General features: G+C 37.7%; 1 protein-coding gene across 1 annotated transcript in view; it reads left to right on the forward strand.

The window, feature by feature from the left end:
- Positions 1-1,042: 1,042 nt before the first annotated feature.
- Positions 1,043-20,015, forward strand: part of SMC3 (structural maintenance of chromosomes 3) — a 35,239-nt gene continuing 16,266 nt past the window's right edge. The window contains exons 1-13 of the mRNA XM_028511363.2: positions 1,043-1,196; positions 2,235-2,310; positions 7,622-7,660; positions 8,956-9,023; positions 10,558-10,629; positions 11,819-11,898; positions 12,169-12,247; positions 14,255-14,372; positions 15,480-15,655; positions 16,267-16,347; positions 16,578-16,742; positions 17,292-17,413; positions 18,563-18,776. Coding sequence (XP_028367164.1) covers positions 1,182-1,196; positions 2,235-2,310; positions 7,622-7,660; positions 8,956-9,023; positions 10,558-10,629; positions 11,819-11,898; positions 12,169-12,247; positions 14,255-14,372; positions 15,480-15,655; positions 16,267-16,347; positions 16,578-16,742; positions 17,292-17,413; positions 18,563-18,776 — 1,305 coding nt within the window. The 5' untranslated portion in view covers positions 1,043-1,181. The remainder of the gene's footprint in view (positions 1,197-2,234; positions 2,311-7,621; positions 7,661-8,955; positions 9,024-10,557; positions 10,630-11,818; positions 11,899-12,168; positions 12,248-14,254; positions 14,373-15,479; positions 15,656-16,266; positions 16,348-16,577; positions 16,743-17,291; positions 17,414-18,562; positions 18,777-20,015) is intronic.

The following is a 20,015-nucleotide window of genomic DNA, read 5'->3' on the forward strand; positions in this document are numbered from 1 at the left end:
CCAACGCCCACTGCACAACTCCAGTGTCTGGAGGATCGTGTTGAATCAATGAGGTGGGGCTGAGGGAGAAAAGCAAAAAGACAGAAGAAAACGACGCTGTGTTGTTAACGGGATGTTTCGATGTAAAAAGCCTGCGGCACTCATTTGCTTGACCAGGAGCGAGCAGGCGTTGCTGTAGTTGTCAGCTTTAAGGTGTCAGTTTCACTTGGGCATGTCCCTTTGCCCCCAGATAGTGCGCGTGGGTTTGAGGAGCGATTCCTCCCGGCTACAGGAGATCCATGTGTCCTCCTAATAAATGCTTTCCAGGAAAAAAATGATGCTGCCATGGGGATGGGATGTGGGTGGGATGCGGTCACGGGGAATCTTGAATGCCAACAGCTGGTATAAATGAGCCAGGATTGTGCTAAGTACTTACTTTCCTGCATTTTTCATTCATTCGTATTTATTGAGTACTTTCTAGGAAGAGGTTACTAAGGAAACAACAGGAACAAGATAAAGTCCCTTCCCTCTTGGATTAGTATTGTAGTAGAGGTAAATATAAATGTAGTAGAGACAATAAATACATAAATGGGAGAGGGGGAAGAGGGAAGAGGAGGGGAGAGAAGAATGGACCAGCAAGGATTCCACACACCAAACTCCAAAAGACCAGCAGCATTCCAGGGTTCGCAGACGCCTCCCGCGCCTTATCGCATTTTTAAATAGTTCGAGACCACGTGGCCCCCAGCCAGCCCAGCTACAGGCCCTGGGGCTCGCATACTTGGCTTTGGCGCCGAACCTTTCCCCCCGCGTGGACGCAACCATTGGCTCCGCGCTCGGAGGGAGTGCGAGCCAACCTCGCAATCAAGGCTTTTCCGATTGAAGGTTCCGACTAAGTCTCGGGGCAGTTTTAGCTACAAATCGTAGAATTAAATGAATCCACGTGAGGACGCCGTAGAAGCCCCCCTTTTCGAAACAAGAAGGAGCAGACCTGACGCTGACTCCCCCTAGGCTTTGTGGGGAGAACGGGGGTGGGTCTGGCCGAGGCGCGGACTCCGCCTCCTTGGGCGACGCCATTTTGTTTGGCCGGCGGGGACAGAGCGGCGCGTGGGGGGAGGGGTCCCGGAGGTGCCTCACCTGACCCCTGCGTCCGCCCAGCTGCTTCTGGAGGGGTACCCCTTCTCCCCGGCGGGGGTCTGGGCACCATGTACATAAAGCAGGTAAGGCCTGCACGCCCTTCTCACCCCTCTGGGCCCGCGAGGACGCTCCTGCAGGCGGGGGTATCTCGGCACGAGCTGCGGCCTCTCACCTTTCCTTGCACGGGGGACCCGGGCTGCACAAGGGACCGGGGGAGGGCAGAGGCCCGGCCGGGGAGCGCGGGGAGCGCTGAGAAGTGGGGTGCCCCTCTGCAGCCCGTGCCTCTGTCCACGGCGCTGGTTGGAAGGAGGAAGGACCTCGGAGAGGTGTGGAGGGGCCGGCGGGGCGGGCCTGGCGCGGAGATCGGGCCTTCCCCGGTGGGCCGGGGGCGGGAGAGGCCGCCGAGCTGTGCGGGCGGGCGGGGAAAACCCCGCGCGGGCCCTTCGCGTAGGGCGTGTGCAGATAGGTCTCCCCGGCCCGGGGGCGCCCCCGGGCGCTCAGGCTGGGGTGTCAGCTTCGCCGGGGGCCTTTCTCCGCGCGGACTGACAGGAGCGGTGGGAGGGACCCCCCCCTTCTGGCGGACCGAGTGGCGCCGCCTCGTTCCGCTGTTTGCTGCTGTCAAAATGCTCTTCCCGCGCTGCACGCATCACAAAGGCGAGCCCGTGCGCGGCCCTCCGGGAGAGCGCTCTGTTGGCGAGTCCGGCTCCGAGCGCTCCCTCTTGGGAATGTCCCGTGTGGTCGGCCGTCCCGCGCGTCCGGGGGGCCGGGGCCGGGCGGCCGGCCGGCCGGCTCCGTGCGGCCACTCCGTCCCCGAGACCTTAGTGTCCCAGCGAGCCTTACCCGGTGGACTTCATTTTGAGACGCCCTGAACGGGCTGCTAATGGGGGAGCCTTAAAAAAAAACAAAACAAAAAAAAACATTGTCAGTGGGTCCTGGTCATCAGGCTGTTTGTTCTTAAGCGATTTTTAATCGCCCCTTTCCAAAATGAATTTTCCCGTAGGTGAAGTCGAAAGCTCCCTGGCAAACATTCAGTGAGAAAGGGGAAGAAGTGCAAGAGAAAATGTTGAGAAGTTATTCTTTTCCTGTGTGTGTTCTGAAAAAATATTTCTTTTGTTTATTAGGTTATTATCCAGGGTTTTCGAAGTTACAGAGATCAAACAATTGTAGATCCCTTCAGTTCAAAACATAATGTTATTGGTAAGTGCTTATGGTTTCCCAGATCAGATTTATCTCTGCAACCATTTAAATTCTGCATATACCTAGGCTTAGGGAGACAAGAATTATCTTTGAAGATACATAAATTTATATATATATTTTTATATGAAATAACTTGCCTTCTGCCTGCACTGGTGACTCGCTTATTTTACATGTTTGAAATATTTGAATAACACAGTCACGAGTTATTTTTGTTTGAGTAGACCCCTATGTGGGTATGTTTTAATAGCTTAAAGTTTATAGTGATTGACAGTAAATTTAGTGTTGGAACTATTCCGTTCTTGATGTCATTTCTCAGTTACAGTGCTCACTTATTTCAAAGGTGACCATTTTCTACTCACAAATACATTGCTCTCGGATTCCTCTCCCCCTGCCCCCATAATGTCTAAGGCTACCACACAGCTTGGTGGGAGGATCATACACTTTGGAGGGAAAGAGAATGGGATTCAAATCCCGGTTCTGGCATGCATTCTTTCTCAAACTTGGTTCCCTGAGGACGCTGTTTTCTCCTTTGTGCAGTGGAGATGAGGGTACCCATCTCACAGGGCTGTTGGGGAGGCTAAATGAGAAAGCACCTGTGAGGGTAAAGGGCTAATGGTGATTGCCCTGTAGTACCATATTTAGTCTGTAGGTTCTTAAGATGATAATGTTCCATTTTGCTGATAGAGCCAGCAAAAGTGGATTTTGATGCTCTGAATTTTTAAAGGATAGATGAAAAGAGTGCTTCTAGACACCAGAAAGGCACAGAATGTGCTGTCGATAATTGTTAGACTTCTATACAGTGTTCTCTTTATGGGGTATGTTGATATATTCTACTCAGTCCACCATAAAATATAGACTGGGTGACTTAAACAACAGGGATCTATTTTATCTCAGTTCTGGAGGCTAAAGTCCATCATTAGGGTGCTAGAATGGTGAGAGTCTGGGGGCCTCCATCTTCATGCTCACAGAACCTTACTTATTTGAGCCTCTCTCTGCTTCCCCTCCCACCCTCCCTCCTGGCTTCTTCCTACTTCTCCTCCTTCCCCCTCCCTCCCCAGAGCACTAAGCTCATTATGAAGGTCCCACCCTCAAGACTTTATCTAAGTACTTTGGTGTGTACAATGCACACTGTTTTGGCCAAATCTTTGAGGGAAAAATAAGGGTGCCCATTATACATGAGTGGTACTGAATCCAATGTGTAATATGAATTAGACATGGGGATCAGCACCAACAATGTGGGTGCATGTTATACAAGGGAGCACACTATACTCGGCGAAACACGGGGTCGTCCTAACCTCCTCCCAAGGCCCCCATCTCCAACAGGCATCACACTGGGTTAGGATTTCAGCACGAAGAGGGGGGAGCATAATTCAGTGAATAGTATGGGATAGTGAGAGTCACAGAACCCAGTAAAGGGTGAACCTTGGAGAATCAGTCATTCTTTATTTTGAAATAAACGATAAATTTTAAAAGTTGAGAGCAAGAAAAAACCTGCCCTTAAGTCAGTTATAACCTTGTAGTTGGGAATAAAGAAGTTTTTTTGTTTTGATATACAATAAGGTATATATATTGAGGTTTTACTTATCTTTTGATTACAAGTAAGTGCCTTCTGATGTTCATCAATCAGAAAATATGTAGGAAGAGGAAAATAAATGCTAGATTTATATTATTTCTTTAACTTTACAGCTATAAGTAGATAAATATCTTAATATATCAACTGTATAGTTTTATAAATGAGATTTAAAATGAAGACCGTTATTACCTAGGATGATAAAATTACGGTGATAGGGCCTATCAAGTATTACTGTTTTAGCTGTTGGGAGACAGCTGTTTTACCGCGGTACTTTGGTTGCAACATCAGCATTGTTAATAGTTATAAGGGAAATTATCCAAATGTTCTTTTTGATTTAGCTGGAAAAAACATAATATTATATTGTTGGTTTAACATGTTTCAATGTCTTAAGGTCAGAAAGACCAAAAATAACATAGACTGAGATTGACTGTAAAAATATCCTGTGACCACATATCACTTTGTTTAAGGATTTTGACCCTTTAAAAAAAAAAAAAAAGATTCAAAGGCAAACATCTGTGTGCTGATGTTTAAATGTTTGAATATACTAAACATATCTTTTTTAAGGTTACCTTTTTTCTAGCCTCTTAACAAAAGAAATATCTTAATTATGGAAGAATATTATGGAAGAACATAAAAGCTGAAAGGGAAAAAATTAAAATAAACTGTAATCCTTCTACCCAGAAATAGCCATTTCTTAATCTTAATGGTCCATACTTGTGTTCACCTGGGTTTCTGGGGAAAAACAGAGCCTGAGGCCTGCTTCACCTGGAAGGCTTTAATGGGAGGGTGCAGCCTGAGGGCAAGAGTGAGGGGATAAGCTGGCCGCAGCTTTGTAAGGAAGGTACCGCTGCCTTGTGGTCACTTGGCTAACTTCCAGATAGACCGGATGAACCCCCCCCTGCCTTGGGAAGGTCACCTGGCAGAGGAATGGAGAGGGTTTAGTCCGCTGCTGGCTCCTGTTTCGCACTGGTCCGGGTTTACCGCAGAGGGCGCTAGCTCCCCCATGCCTTTGGACTGTGGTACTCTGGGGCTGACTCCTCCGAAGTGGGTGGGGAGCTGTGGCCTCCTGTAGGTTTCACAGATCTAACTTGAAGGTACCCCGCCCAGGGTAGGGTGCAGCAACCCGAAGTGTTGGGAAATCGGGTCTGTCTGTTGACAGGCAGCTAAGGCCTGGTTTGGGGCAGGTGAATCCGGGGTACACGTGAATTGGGTCTACCTCAGTACCTCTTCAGTCCCTGTGTGCTTCTATATAAGTTCGCTATCTAAAACAAAAATGGGTTTGAGTGTAGTATGTTGGTAATTTCCTATTTTTAATAATAAACTTGAATATTATTATTAGATATATTCAGCATGTTTAAAATTGCTATATAGTATTTCAATCTATAGGTAGTAGTAATTCTTAAAGGGAAATTGAAAATTTTTTAATTATGTATGAATGGATTATGGTTTGAACTATTTATGTAATTTTGTTTTTTAATCCTCACTCGAGGATATGTTTATTGATTTGAGAGAGAGAGAGAAACATTGACCTGAGAGAAACATCAATGGTTGCCTCCGATACATGCCCTTACTAGGGATCAAATCTCAACCTGCATGTATGCCCTGACTGGGAATTGAACCCTCAACGTTTTGGTGTATAGGAAGGCGCTTCAACCAACTGGGCCACCTGGCCAAGGCTATGTAATTCCTTTAATGTACCTTTTTTAAACTTTGGTTTAGAGGTAATTTTAAGTTTACAAAACAGTTGCGTGAACAAGAGCATTACCGAGAATACTCATATACATATATAACCTACTTACTATTAACATTTTCCCCAATTGCTTTGTTATTTGTACTCACTTTTTTTTTAAGTTGTGTATATCATGGAACTTTTTCTCAGACTTAAATGTGAACTTTCTAAGAATAGGGATATTTTCTTAATAATCACAGTACACTTAGCAACTTCAGTAAATTTAACATCAATGCAATAATCTGTGTTCATTTTCCAGTTAATGTTGATTCATAAATGTTCTCCATAGCATTTTTTTCCCCTCCAGTAATCTACTTTAGGATCAGATATTGCATTTAGTTGTTATATCTCTTTAGGTTCCTTTAAAAAATATTTATTGATTGATTTGAGAGAGAAACAGCCATTGTTGTTCCACTGATTTATGCATTCATTGGTTGATTCTTATACATTCCCTGACGGGGGATCAAACCCACAACCTTGGTGTGGCTGGCCAGGGCCTCTTTAGGTTCCTTTAATGTAGATCATTTCCACAGTGTTTCTTTGTCGTTACTAATACTGGTTTTGAAAAATATTATAAATAATGTATCCTCTGGGTATTAATTATATCTGGAGGTACATGATATTCATCTACCTCTTATTGATGTTACTTTTGATCATCCAGTCAAGGTAGTATCCAGTTTTCCCAATGTCTAGTTAGTGTTTTTTTTCCCTTGCAATTAATAAATAATATGGGGATGGGGAGACCCTTTTGAAACATGTAAACATTGTGCTCCTTATCAAAAGTTTCCCCTGGATTTAGCGTCCATTGATAATTGACTTTAATTTGATGGTTACAAGATGATTTTTCTACTTCCAGTGCTCCTTTCACATTCACCACAAGCTCCGTAGCTGTTCATTTATCTTTTTACAATCAGAATGGACTCATGGATTATTCCCCCTGCCTTCAGCACTAATTTATAATTCATCTAATTATTTGGTAGTCATGTTGTCCTAGATTTAGCCAGTGGAAGTCCACTTCAGACTTCAGACACAGACAGGCTTCTGTATCTGTTATGTTCCTCCTTTTAAAAGTGCTTCATTCATTTCTGGCATAACATAAATGATCTCTTTAGGATTTATTTTGTATTAAAGGTGATAACTTTGGGGCTAAATTTTTCAGCATTTTTTGGTCAACATTAAGACTTAACTGAAATTTTTGTTTAAAAACTCAAATTCATTAAATTTAAAACATTTGATACCCTCTTATATATAGGATTGTTTATTTCTGAATTTGGGTAGTAAAAACAATGCCTTACACTTGTCCATACTTTTGTGAGTCTATGAAACTACGTTATATATAGGCCAGTAGTTAGAGAATTTAAAATGATTCTTTTTAAAAATTTGTATTTATTTGAGAGAGAGAGAAATGGGGTGGGAGAGAGAGATCGATCTGTTGTTCCACTCATTGATGCATCCGCTGGTTGACTCCTTTGTGTTCCCTGACTGGGGATTAAACACGCAGCCTTGGTGTGTCAGGGTTACGCTCTAGCCAACTCAGCCAGCCGGCCAGGGCTAAAATGATTAAGTACTATTAAATGTTAGCAATAAATACATGAATCTTTAAATTGTTAAAAAGATACTTTATTATATATAATTAAAGTAGAATTAATGTTCATTGTAATGGTTATAACTTATGAAAGCCAGGTAGATATTTATTTTTATTAATTTTAAAGTATTAGGAAAGAGCAAAAGAATCAACAATGAAATGAATGTCTTTAAAAAACTGAAATCTATATAAAAGCTGCACTCATTTGGTAATTGAAGCTGTTTTGTTTATTGATTTTTTTCACTGTTCTGTTGTATTTTTTTCACTGTTCTGTTGTATTTTTTTCACTGTTCTGTTGTATGTAATATCAAATATTAAGATGTTTTGCTCAGAACTTGGATTTATAAATTTTCTAATACTTTGAGTAAAGTTTTAATTATATTAGTTTTTATATAAAATAACATGTCTTTTTGAACTTTTATAGTGGGCAGAAATGGATCTGGAAAAAGTAACTTTTTTTATGGTAGGTATTGTATTTTGAATTCTAAATATATTAAGACCTAGGTATCTTAAGATAATTTATTAAAAAAATAAGTCTTCAGAGATATTTTTCTTGAAACTCAAATACTTCTTCATACAGGGCTGCAGTTGAGTGTAGAGATCGGAATGTCAGGATCTGAGTTCTCCTCTGTGCCTAACAATTAATGAGCTGAGTGAGACTGGGCAAAACACTTAACCCCTCAAATTACTCTTACCCCTGTAAGAACAGAGGTGTTTGCCCTACCTGCTTTAGATGGGTTGTGGGAATCACACGAGATAATACATATGGAAGTGCTTTTTAAACTTGAGTGAAGTATATGTGTTGTAAATACATATGTATAAATTATCTCTAAAGCTAAAATCCATTTAGGTACACATAGTAATGCCTCTGCTAACATATCTTCTGGGAAGAAAAAAATCATGTTAACAGAATGACTGCACAAGGAGTGAGTTGAAAAAATTTTGAACCTCTTATTTGAGTAGTGTTTGAGGAAGAGGGGGGTTTAAAAGAGCAAAGGTTCTCTCCTGTCTGTGCTCATAGATTTAAAGGGCACTCCATATCCTATCAGTGGTTGTAACTTGGGGATAGTGAGAGAGTGGCATTACGGAAGTGAGTATTTCATAATCTCTAGTGGGATGACAGCAGTTTGAATTCATCTCCCTGCCCCAAGGTGATTATGACAGACAACCGATCCTCACCTTCACCCCATTCATGCACACACAGCCACTCTTAGACCATCCAAGTTCTCTTGGGTGGACGGGGAACAGAACAGCTGGGTAAAGAGTTCCATTTGTAGCTCAGGGTGGTCTGGAAGTAGAATGGCTCCTTCTTACTGAAGGTAAGGGCATTGCAAGCAGTTAAGTAGAAGGTACAAATCTGAAACATTTCCCTATATTGTTTACTTAGGTCTGTTTCTTTGACAAAGTATCAAATTAAGGATATTGTAGGAATGTATCTTATTTTGTTAATAAATGTATGTCATTTATGTCTAGTGGGTAAAAGCAAATACAGCGTTAACCTAATCAGTCAGTGAATACTTAACAGGGAGACCTTAGTTCTGCTTGTCTCTTCCTATGCCTTTTTGTTTTCTTTTTATTTTCTTACCTTAAATGTTTCATTGAAAGCTTCTTAACGTTTTTCTTATATCATCATTTTTTAGCTGATTAGTCTGAAGTACAGGCAGATTTTCTGTGTAGCTTTTGTCTATATGAAGTGGGTAACCCACTGTATTAGCATTGCTTTAGACAGTACTAATAGTTATGTTTTTGTATTTCTAGCAATTCAATTTGTTCTCAGTGACGAGTTTAGTCATCTTCGTCCAGAACAGCGATTGGCTTTATTGCATGTGAGTGAGACTTCTTTAAGACATTATTGATATTAAGTTGACCTTCGAACGACTCGAGGGATAGGAGCTTCCACTGCCTTCAGTTGAAAATCTGCATGTAACTACGGTCGGCCCTCCGTGTGTGGGTCCCCAACTGCCAGTGGACCCTTGAACAGCATGGGTTTGAATGTGCAGGTCAATTAAGAAAAAAAACGTATGTAGGTGAACCCTCACAGTTCAAACCCATGTTGTTCAAGGGTCAACTGTGTGTATTTTTTAAAATACATTGTCAGTCCTGATAAATCGTTTGTTCTAGTTTCATATTCTTTGTGAATAGAATATAGCCTTTTAAGTGTGTTATTCTGCTGTAAATTTTAATGTTATATTAATGCAGGATAAAGCCCTAATTTTTATACAATAAAATTGTAGGATTTTCATATATATTGCTCTATCTTCCATATAAATATAAATTTTTGATTCAGGGTATTGTCTGGTAAGGCTCTAGAAGAAGGTGTGCTGAGGAGAAAGAAGAGTTTGAAATTGGGGGTTAGGAACTTTTAGATTCCGAGCCAGAAGTTAAGTGGGAGTGTAGAGAAGCAACCATTGCAAACTAAGCAACAGACAAGTTATTTTGAGCCATATTTGTACTTAAATGGTAACATTACTTTTCAGTATGAAAGAAGTATAGTATATAGAAAGGAAATTATTATAATTTTTCATTATGAATAATGAACTAAAGTGATTTTAGGATAAAAGTTATAAAAGATTGTAATAAAATAATGTAATTTACCTTTCTGGTTTGAATGTGGCTTATAATTAATTAATTTAAAGGCCAGAAAGCAAGATTCATCCGTATATCTTAATGATGTCTCTCACACCTAGGATTTTTTTTAACCATTATCTCCCCACTTCACCTGATCCCCAGAATTTGAATTTTTAGTTCAGTAATCAGGACTAATTCCCTATAGAAAAATTTCTGTTTAGGTTCCTCAGATTGGCGATGAAAGAATAATCTTTTTAGTTATTCTCCATTATATTGCACCACTATATAATAACAATGTCCAGAATCCGGAAATTACCTGGACTTAGTATGTAAGTGGTTGGGTCATAAATTGATCTAAATGTTAACGTGCCTTAAATGTGTGTTTTCTTAGCAGATTTCAAACCACATAGACTATGTGAAATTAAATGTTTACAAAAACAGTTCCAATAGTTATATGATTTGTTAGGGTTCCTCTCTAGGATTAAGATGAGTCTATAAAAGAAAAGCCATAAAGTGTTTTAGAATAGAATTTAGTGTCTATGGGGTCTTGTGCTCTAATAAGGGCCTAACTTTGACATCTCTTATATTATTCCTCATTCAGAATCTAAAGCCTTTTGGTTGAAAAGTATTTTATCCTAATCTAGTGTCTGTGCTGTTTTGGCAAGAAGGATATGTACTAGTTTGGTAGAAACTTTTTCCATTGAACTAGGCTTGTTAACCATGTACAAAACTTTCAATGTATTTAAAGAATTTGAAAATACTACTTAAAAATTTATTTATCTCATGTTTTAGGAAGGTACTGGTCCTCGTGTTATTTCTGCTTTTGTGGAGATTATTTTTGACAATTCGGATAACCGGTTGCCAGTGAGTAACTGTTTTTTCTTTTCAGTAATGTTGAGAATTTTACTGTTGCAGCTTATTTCTTTACTCATGCTTTAAAACACAGGTGGCAAACACAAGGCCTCCACCTTGTTTTATCCGGCCCTGCACCTTGTTTCTACCTGGTGGCAGTGTCGAGCTCCTTGCCCCTAGTTAAGGAGTAGTTACATTTATACAGTCCAGAATTACATTTGGCCCTTTGAAGGCAACTATGAGGTTGATGTGGCCCCTGGTGAAAAGGAGTTTGACAACCCTGCTTTAAAACCTTTATTTATAGCTTTATTTACTTAAGCTATTACAATTTAGTTTATATGAAAACAGTGATGCAGTTTACATACTGATTTTGTCTTAAAATTATAATGACCATTTTTGTAAATAAATGGGAATGTGCACACTTGTGAAAAAATGTCTATCATAGGAATTAAGTATTCATATACCATGCCTTTAATGAGATTGATATTTCAGAATAATTGTTATGGTTAGGGATTCTAAAATTACCTTATTTACCAAAAAGTTTTCTTTTTCACCATTTTTATGGTTTTGGGTTTTTTTTAAGATTATTTATCTATTATTTTTAGAGAGGGGCAGGGAGGGATAATAAGAGGGACACATCAGTGTGTGGTTACCTCTCACGCGCCTACTGGGACCTGGCCCACGACCCAGGCATGTGCCTTGACTGGGAATCAGCCCGGCGATCCTTTGGTTGTCAGGCCAGCGCTCAGTCCACTGGGCCACATCAGCGAGGGCTTATGATAGTTTTTTGAAATTGATTTTAGAGAGGGAGAGAGGAAGGGAGAAAGAGAACCATTGATTTGTTGTTGTATTTATTTATGCATTCATTGGCTGATTCTTGTCTGTTCCCTGACCAGGGATCAAACCCACAACTTTGGTGTATCAGGACGATGCTCTAACCAACTGAACTACCTGACCAGGGCTTCACTTTTACTATTAAATTAACTTAGGGCTCTTACATGTTTTTCTTTTTTTTTTTTTTTTTTAGATTTTATTTATTTACCTTTTTTTTTTAGAGATGGAGGGAAGAAAGGGGGAGAGAGGGGGGGAGGGAGGGAGGGAGAGAGAGAAAGAGAGAGAGAAACAGAAACATCAATGTGGGGTTGCTGGGGGTTACGGCCTGCAACCCAGGAATGTACCCTTGCTGACATGTTTTTCTTAGATTGACAAAGAGGAAGTTTCACTTCGAAGAGTTATTGGTGCCAAAAAGGATCAATATTTCTTAGACAAGAAGATGGTCACGTAAGCATTTGCTTTATTGTAATTTCTTTACAAACGGGTAAAAGTATTCTTTTACTTGCCTCATATGTGGAGTATATTTGCCTCATGTTTAACAAATCAGTATTTGGAGCATAAACGTAGGAATCAGAAGAGTCTCCGAGGCTGATGAAACAGATGGTGTAATGACTGTTCTGCTCTCCTTCATGCTCCTTGACCCAAAAGTTAGTGTTCTCGTTTTTTTGGTTATTGTTGGATTATTATTTATCTGAAATTTTCAATCTTTTTTAATAGGAAAAATGATGTGATGAATCTCCTTGAAAGTGCTGGTTTTTCTCGAAGTAATCCTTATTATATTGTTAAACAAGGAAAGGTAAAAAAATTGTCTGTTTTTCAATAGAATTTGCTTTCTGAATATATTCATTGAATGAAGAATTGGTTTATTGATTCTAGTGGTTACATTGTACAAAAACGTATCTTCTTGTTTTCATTGATTTTTTTTGTATTGAAGGTAGTATTAACCTTTTATGTGGCCACAAAACACAAAATAAGCCCATTGCATAATGGGAGGGAAGTACTTCAGCAGTTATTTAAGTGGATCATCTTTCCTTAGTGACCTGTGTCACTAGTACTAATGTGCATTGTGCTGGAAGACGTTTTTGCTTTGTGAAAGTCATGATAATTGTGATTTTAAAATATTGTAGAAATTCTATAAAAATCACATTTGAAAAAATTACTTTCTCAAATTAATACTGCTACTCAGTATATCACAGAATTAAAATACTAAAAGGCTTACATTACCAGAAATCCACCATAATGCTATGTATTATTTTTTTATAGAGATTATATTCTTAATAGGTTTTAGTTTCCATGTACTTTAGCTGATTGTTCTATTATTTCCTCATATACTTTAATCTATATTTGAGATAATATCTTTTTCTTAGAATATACCTGTAGTGACCTAAAGGTTTCTGTAGTGTTTGGACTAGAGGAAAATTGTCCATTTCCTATATCTCATTGGAGGTGTTTTTAAATATGTGTTGGAAAGTTAGCATTTAGAAGAAGTGATTGGGAAGAGTTTGGTGTTTCACCTTTGGGAAATGTGATACCAGAAGAACAGATTTTTGAAAAGATCATCTGTGTAAGAGAAACTTTTTCAAAAGGAAGGTAGTTTGGCACAGCAATTATCTGAGTTTTCTCTGCACACATACAACATGGGCCCCTTTACATCATTTTAATTTCTGTTCATCTCTGATTTCATATAAGCCACCCATGACTTCCTCATCCACAAAAGCATTGCCTTTACTCCTACTCCACTGCTTTACTTCCTTACTCTACTCTATTTTTATAGTATGCTTATTTCCTTTCTTTTACCACTAGCATGTAAGCTCCATGTGGGCAAGACCTGTTCTGTTTTGTTCACTGTTGTTTTCCCAGTACCCAGCTGAATGGCGTTTATATTGTAATCATTCATTACATATTTTTTAAGTGAATAAATTTAATGAGTGAACATGCTTAATTGGTATACCCAATGATAAGCATCTGAAGGGTAGTTTTTTTTTTGTTGTATATACTTTTGTTATATATACTTTTTGATCAATTTTTCTCAGCTCAGATCTGGTTCTTTTATGTAAAAGTGTTAATGTAACTGTCACGTGAATTTTTAATGCAGTGATAGCACATTTTAACTTTAACTGTTTAATTTTCTTTCTGTGAATATGTGAAACTCATGCTTGTTATATAAAGTTGCATGGCAATTAGGTTTTACCATTCTTTGTATTTTTTGCCATATATTTGTAAATGAGATTTTAAAGATTTTTTTGCTTATTTTATTTAATGCATACTACCCCTGGGAGACAATTGTTTTTCTCTATATTTAAGCATACCATTTTTATTATACTTCTAATAGTATAATTTGTAGCTTTTTAAAAAATGTATAGTGAGTTATGGTTTCCCCTTCTGTTCTTTTAGAATGAGTCTCATGTTTTATAGCATATTGACTAAGAAAAAATGGTGGTGTGATATTCCTCTGTTATTTGTAATTTGGAGAGTTTTATCCATAAATTAGTCCTATAAATGTATCAATTCTATTTGGATTTTTCTTTGGTAAATTTCATTTAAGTAAAAGGAAGTACAAGTATATAGGTATACAGGGGTGAGCAAAGGTAAGTTTATAGTTGTGAGTATGCAAAACACAGTTTATGCTGGTATTGTTTTTTGTTAATGTATTATTTTCCATATAAACAATTGCAAACCTACTTTGCCCACCCCTGGATGTACTATAGGATTACATTAGCAAACTCATACTCAACTTATGTGAATACTCTTTTAAGGTACAGTTCTTAAAGAATAGTCTATTATTTTTCTCTAAAAATTTTAGATCAATCAGATGGCAACAGCACCAGATTCTCAGAGACTAAAGCTATTACGAGAAGTAGCTGGAACTAGAGTTTATGATGAGCGAAAAGAAGAAAGCATCTCTTTAATGAAAGAAACAGGTAAAGTAAATGTGATTCTACCTTCTATTTGCTGTGAATTACTTTGCATTATGTTATAGTGGGAAGGAGTTACGTCTGTTCTCAGGGGTATATTGTATGATAATTTGTCTATGTGCTGAATGGAGCAAAAATTAGTTTTAAGCAGTTTAAGGTTTGAGATTTCCAATAATTTATTTCTTTGAATAAAGAATTGTTGCTGTGAGATAACAACGCCTTTTTAGGTCAGACACTTTGTGTCGTTATTGTCCTCATTGTATATGAGGATAACAGATTTGGATGTATCCTCAAAAACAAAAAAAAAAGTTGTTCAGGAACAAGTAAATGTAAAACTTCGAACTTAGACTCTTCATTAGTACATTTATTATGGAAACCCTACTTGACTTTTCAAGTACTGTGCCCTATCGTAGCTTAGAGTCAAACTGTCCTGGATTCAAAATCTGCTAATAACTGACTGACATTATGACTTTTGACTTGATATCTCTGTAAGAGCCAAGTAACACCACAAGTGGAGTACAGTAGGCATTCAGTATATGGCAGCTGCTGATAATGCCCTTATTGTAAAATTGAAAATCAGTGGCATGAATGATGTTAGTAGGCTTTTGTTTGTTTGTTTTTTAGTGTGTGGGAAGGCTCACTGGCTTTTAAAGGAAGCTTAAACTGAGGCCCTTATCACACCTATTTAGAATCAGTTGTGCCATGGCTGGTGTGGCTCAGTGGGTTGAGTGCTGGCCTGCAAACCCAAGGCTTACTGGTTTGATTCCCTGCCGGGGCACATGCCTGGGTTGCAGGCCTCTCCCTGGCTGGGGGCATGAGAGAGGCAACCTATAGATTTCCCTTGCATGTCAATGTTTCTCTCTTTCCCTTTCCTTTCCCCTCTCTCTAAAAATAAAGAAAATCTTTAAAATAATCAGTTGTCACTATGTGTAAGCTTGTTCTCTGTTTAATAAAGCATATCAATTGTCATTTTATTATCTTAAATCTGGTTACCACATAATATCAAAGAAATAATACTATAGTTCTTAGTAAGTTTAACTCATGACATATTTGAGAAGTGATGTTATATAAAATGTATTCAACTCTTTCTTCCCTTATTTTTTTATTGTAAAGAGGGCAAACGGGAAAAAATCAATGAGTTGTTAAAATACATTGAAGAGAGATTACATACCTTAGAAGAAGAAAAGGAAGAACTAGCTCAGTATCAGAAGTGGGATAAAATGAGAAGAGCCCTGGAATATACCATTTACAACCAGGAACTTAATGAGACTCGTGCTAAACTTGATGAGGTAAAATACTTACTTTTGCTACTTAAATTCAGATTAATTTTATTACTATGAATGTGCTAAACTCATGCTATATTTATACTTTTAAATTAAATTATTTTTAAATAGAAACTTAAATTGAAAACCCCTTTATAAACTTACTAGTTAGCAAATTTGTTCTTTCAGTTTATTCCAAGAAAAATATGTAGACCCATGTTGGCCTTGCTGTGGTTGTATCCGAAATACAATCAGGTGTCACATGGACCAGGATCAAAGGAAGCCACCTTTAATGCCTCATGACTTTTTTCTTAGCTTTTTAAAATGTATTTTTGTAATTACTACTGCTGACATTTTGTACAAAAATTTGTTATAGGTAATGCTTAAAAACTAAGAATTTTTTATTTAAAGAAAACCACTAAAATTTTTTTGTAAAAGCTTTTAAGTGAATGATTATTTTAGCAGGTATCTAAAATTTTTACTAGATAGATATTATGAAATATTAAATGCCTTGGAGTATAATCACCAGTTTTGTTTCTAAATATAATTAAATTAAAAATTGAATAAAAAAGAAAAATTCAAAGTGGATTAGAAACCATAGCTTGTTATTTACTTGTTTGTTTGTTTGTTTGTTTCAGCTTTCTGCTAAGCGAGAAACTAGTGGAGAAAAATCCAGACAATTAAGAGATGCCCAGCAGGATGCAAGAGATAAAATGGAAGTAAGATTACAACTAAGCTTAGGCTAACTCCTGTTTTTTGACCACAGTAAACACTTTGTGCCAGAATTAGGAATGGTAACTCGAAGTGGGGTGAGTCTGGGGTTGAGTACTGGAAACATAGAGTACTGAAAGTTTAAATGAAAGAAAATGAAGGGACAAAATGAATGGTTTTATATAATTCTGCTGTTGTACTCTTAATTGCCTGACTTGTGTTCGAAACTTTTTAATAGGATATTGAGCGCCAAGTTAGAGAACTGAAAACAAAAATCTCAGCTATGAAGGAGGAAAAGGAGCAGCTCAGTGCCGAAAGACAAGAACAAATTAAGCAGAGGACTAAGTTGGAGCTTAAAGCGAAGGATTTACAAGATGAATTGGCAGGCAATAGTGAACAAAGGGTGAGTTAAAATGCAAAAAATGAAAAACATAAATGTTCAGGTGAGTAGGAATTGCAGAACTAAGATAGTCCTTTCTGTGACAGGGTATATGCTTGAATTTTTATAAAAGATTTGGCACATTAAAATAATTTTCATTCATGTAGCGATTCAGTACTATCTCTTTGTTTCTTACATTGAAAAAGTAGTCTTATGTCACAGGACAAGTTTTCTCATGAATTTCTTTCATGAGAAAACATTTTAGTTTTTTAGTTTTTAAGATTTTATTTACTTTTTTATAGAGAGGGGAAGGGAGGGAGAAAGAAAAGTAGAGAAACACCGATGTGTGATTGGTTGGTTACCTCTCATGCCCCCAACTGGGGACCTGGCCAGCAACCCGGGCAAGTGCCCTGACTGGGAACTGAACTGGCAACCTTTCAGTTTGCAAGCCAGCACTCAGTCCACTGAGCCACACCAGCCAGGGCCATGAGAAAACATTTTATGCTAGAGTTATAAATTATACAAAAAAATTTTAAGCCGATTGTATTTTTACTTACCTTGCTTTATTTACAGAAACGCTTATTAAAAGAGAGGCAGAAGCTGCTTGAAAAAATAGAAGAAAAGCAGAAAGAACTGGCAGAAACAGAACCTAAATTCAACAGTGTAAAAGAGAAAGAAGAGCGAGGAATTGCTAGGTCTGGGATTTTTTTTCACCAACACTTACCTTTCTTCCTGGTTTTTCTATAGAAGCGAAACAGTTACGGGTTAAGAAGGCACAGCATTAAGGGCAAAAGTTAAATGCCGATTACAAAGTAATAGCCAGTGTTAAAAAAATACTGTGGGCCAAGCATTACTGTATGCATATTGCCTACGTTTTTTCTACTCAAAGGACCTAAGGGATCTACACTGCCCCCACTTTAAATTTGACAAACTTGCGGCTCTGGTAGGTTAAATAACTTACTGAAGATAACATAGCTAGATATTGTTGGTCTTTTAAAAACATTCATGATATTTGTTTTTTTCACCCCAATAACATCTTACTGTATGTTTCATTCCGCAGCTTTCTTTTTTCACTCAGTGCTCTTTTAACACGTAGACATTTCAGTATCTATCTGTAGATTGGACTTGCCAGTGCTTGCTAATTTTATGAGTTACTGTATTATGTTTTTATGCTATTTATATTCATTTTAGTGAAATGCCTGTTTATATCATTTTCCCATTTTAAAATTCTTTTTTATAGGTTGTTTTATGTTAATATTTGTTCTGTGTGTTGTGAATATTTTCTCTTGCCTTTTAACCTTTATAGTGTCTTTTATTGTAAAGGATTGAAATGTTTGTATAGTTAAATGTAGTTGGAGCATTTTTAAAATATTTTATTTATTTATTTATGTTTAGACAGAGAGGGAGGGATAGAAACATTGATGTGAGAGAGAAACATCTGTTTGTTGCCTTTCCTATGCTCCCTGCCCAGGGACCAAACCCACAACCCAAGGCATGTGCCCTGACCAGAATCGAACCTGTAACTTTTCGCTTTGCAGGAAGGTGCCCAACCATTGAGCCATACCAGTCAGGGCTAGTTGGAGCATTTCCTGAGAAGGGGTACTAGAACTGTATAGATTTACCAAGTAACACAAACCTGGAGTAAAGACATTTTCTGTCTAAAATCCTTTGGGTGTGAGCTTGTTTATATTATACCTGACTTTAACTGTGATTTTATATTTAAAAACTTCTTTAATAGAATTTTTTAAATGACTGTTGTCTCTGGACTTTTGATGTGTTGATTGCAATTAAACTTGGTTATTTCCTGTTCTGGTTTTCAATCCATTCTCTTCTATCTTGTGTAGATTGGCCCAAGCTACCCAGGAAAGAACGGATCTTTATGCAAAGCAGGGTCGAGGAAGCCAGTTTACATCAAAAGAAGAAAGGGATAAATGGATTAAAAAGGAACTCAAGTCTTTAGATCAAGCTATTAATGATAAGAAAAGACAGATTGCTGCTATACATAAAGATTTGGAGGACACTGAGGCAAATAAAGAGAAAAATTTGGAGCAGTATAATGTAAGAACTTTTACAACTGTTTTGTAAAAATATTTTCATAGAGATAAGTGTGTAGTTTTACCTATTTGTTTTTAACAGTTTCCACACTATTCTTAAAATATACAAGAGAGGTACTCATTTAGAAGAGACCGGCACAAGTTCAACATTATACATATGGTAGTTCTCTTTTACCAATGAGTGTCCATGTAGACTGAGTATAGTTTGAAATATATTTTTATGAATTGGTAGTATGTATCTGCACTACCCTTAATTTTAGCATCATACAAATCTGAAACATAACTTTATAGTAATTTTCTGTCAATAACTTACTGCAGAATGTATTTTTTGTTAGTAAAGCAATGGTGATTTCATGACATTTTCTAAATGAATTAAACATTTATTGTGCATATTTAGCTAGCATTTCCTTAAAAGTTGAAGTAGAAGATAAAGTCACTTTCAGAGTAAGAAAGATCTCTCATAATTTGAAATGAGAGAGGGAGAAAACTGCCTTCCTAAGTGGTGTGTGTGGCTGATAGTGTAGGTGACTGGAGGATGATGGAAGTGGTGCAGAGGAGGTGTGTGGGACAGGCACAGGGTAAGGACGGTGTGTGTGTCTGTCAGTGCGTACCCAGAGGGAACTGTCACACCACGTAAGATCTGTACCAGATGGTGTGCTTGGTTTTTCAAATAAGCCATTAAAGCATACAGTATTAATATATGTATGTATTACATATATAATATGCACATGTACCATACATATACATAAGAGCATGTGCATTTATATCTAAGTATTTTATTTTAAATAGATAAATGTATGCTTATGTGCCAATTTTTTTTGTTAGACTTCATTTTTTTTAGAATAGTTTTGGGTTCATAGCAAACTTAAGAGAAGGGTATAAAGATTTCCTATATTCCCCACATGTACATAGTCCCTCCGTTATCAACATCCTCCACCAGAGTGTACCAGTCTTTTGAAGTAGAGCCCAAGATTGAGGGTTTTTTGTTTGTTTTTATTTGTTTTTTTGGCTGAATCATAATTGGAGTTCCCAGGGGTCTTTTCTTGTTAATGAGCCAGACACATATATATGTACTTTAAGTTGGATGAAAACAGTGTAATTTAGGGTTTAATCTAGGATCATTTGTTGCATTTAGTTGTTATCTGTCTGTTATCCTCTTTAATCTAGGCCAGTTCTTTAACTTTTTGTGATTTTTTTCCAATTATAGTTGACATATAATATTATATACCTTACAGTGAGGTAT

The sequence above is a fragment of the Phyllostomus discolor genome, chromosome 5 (assembly GCF_004126475.2).
Source record: "Phyllostomus discolor isolate MPI-MPIP mPhyDis1 chromosome 5, mPhyDis1.pri.v3, whole genome shotgun sequence".
Lineage (NCBI taxonomy): Eukaryota > Metazoa > Chordata > Mammalia > Chiroptera > Phyllostomidae > Phyllostomus > Phyllostomus discolor.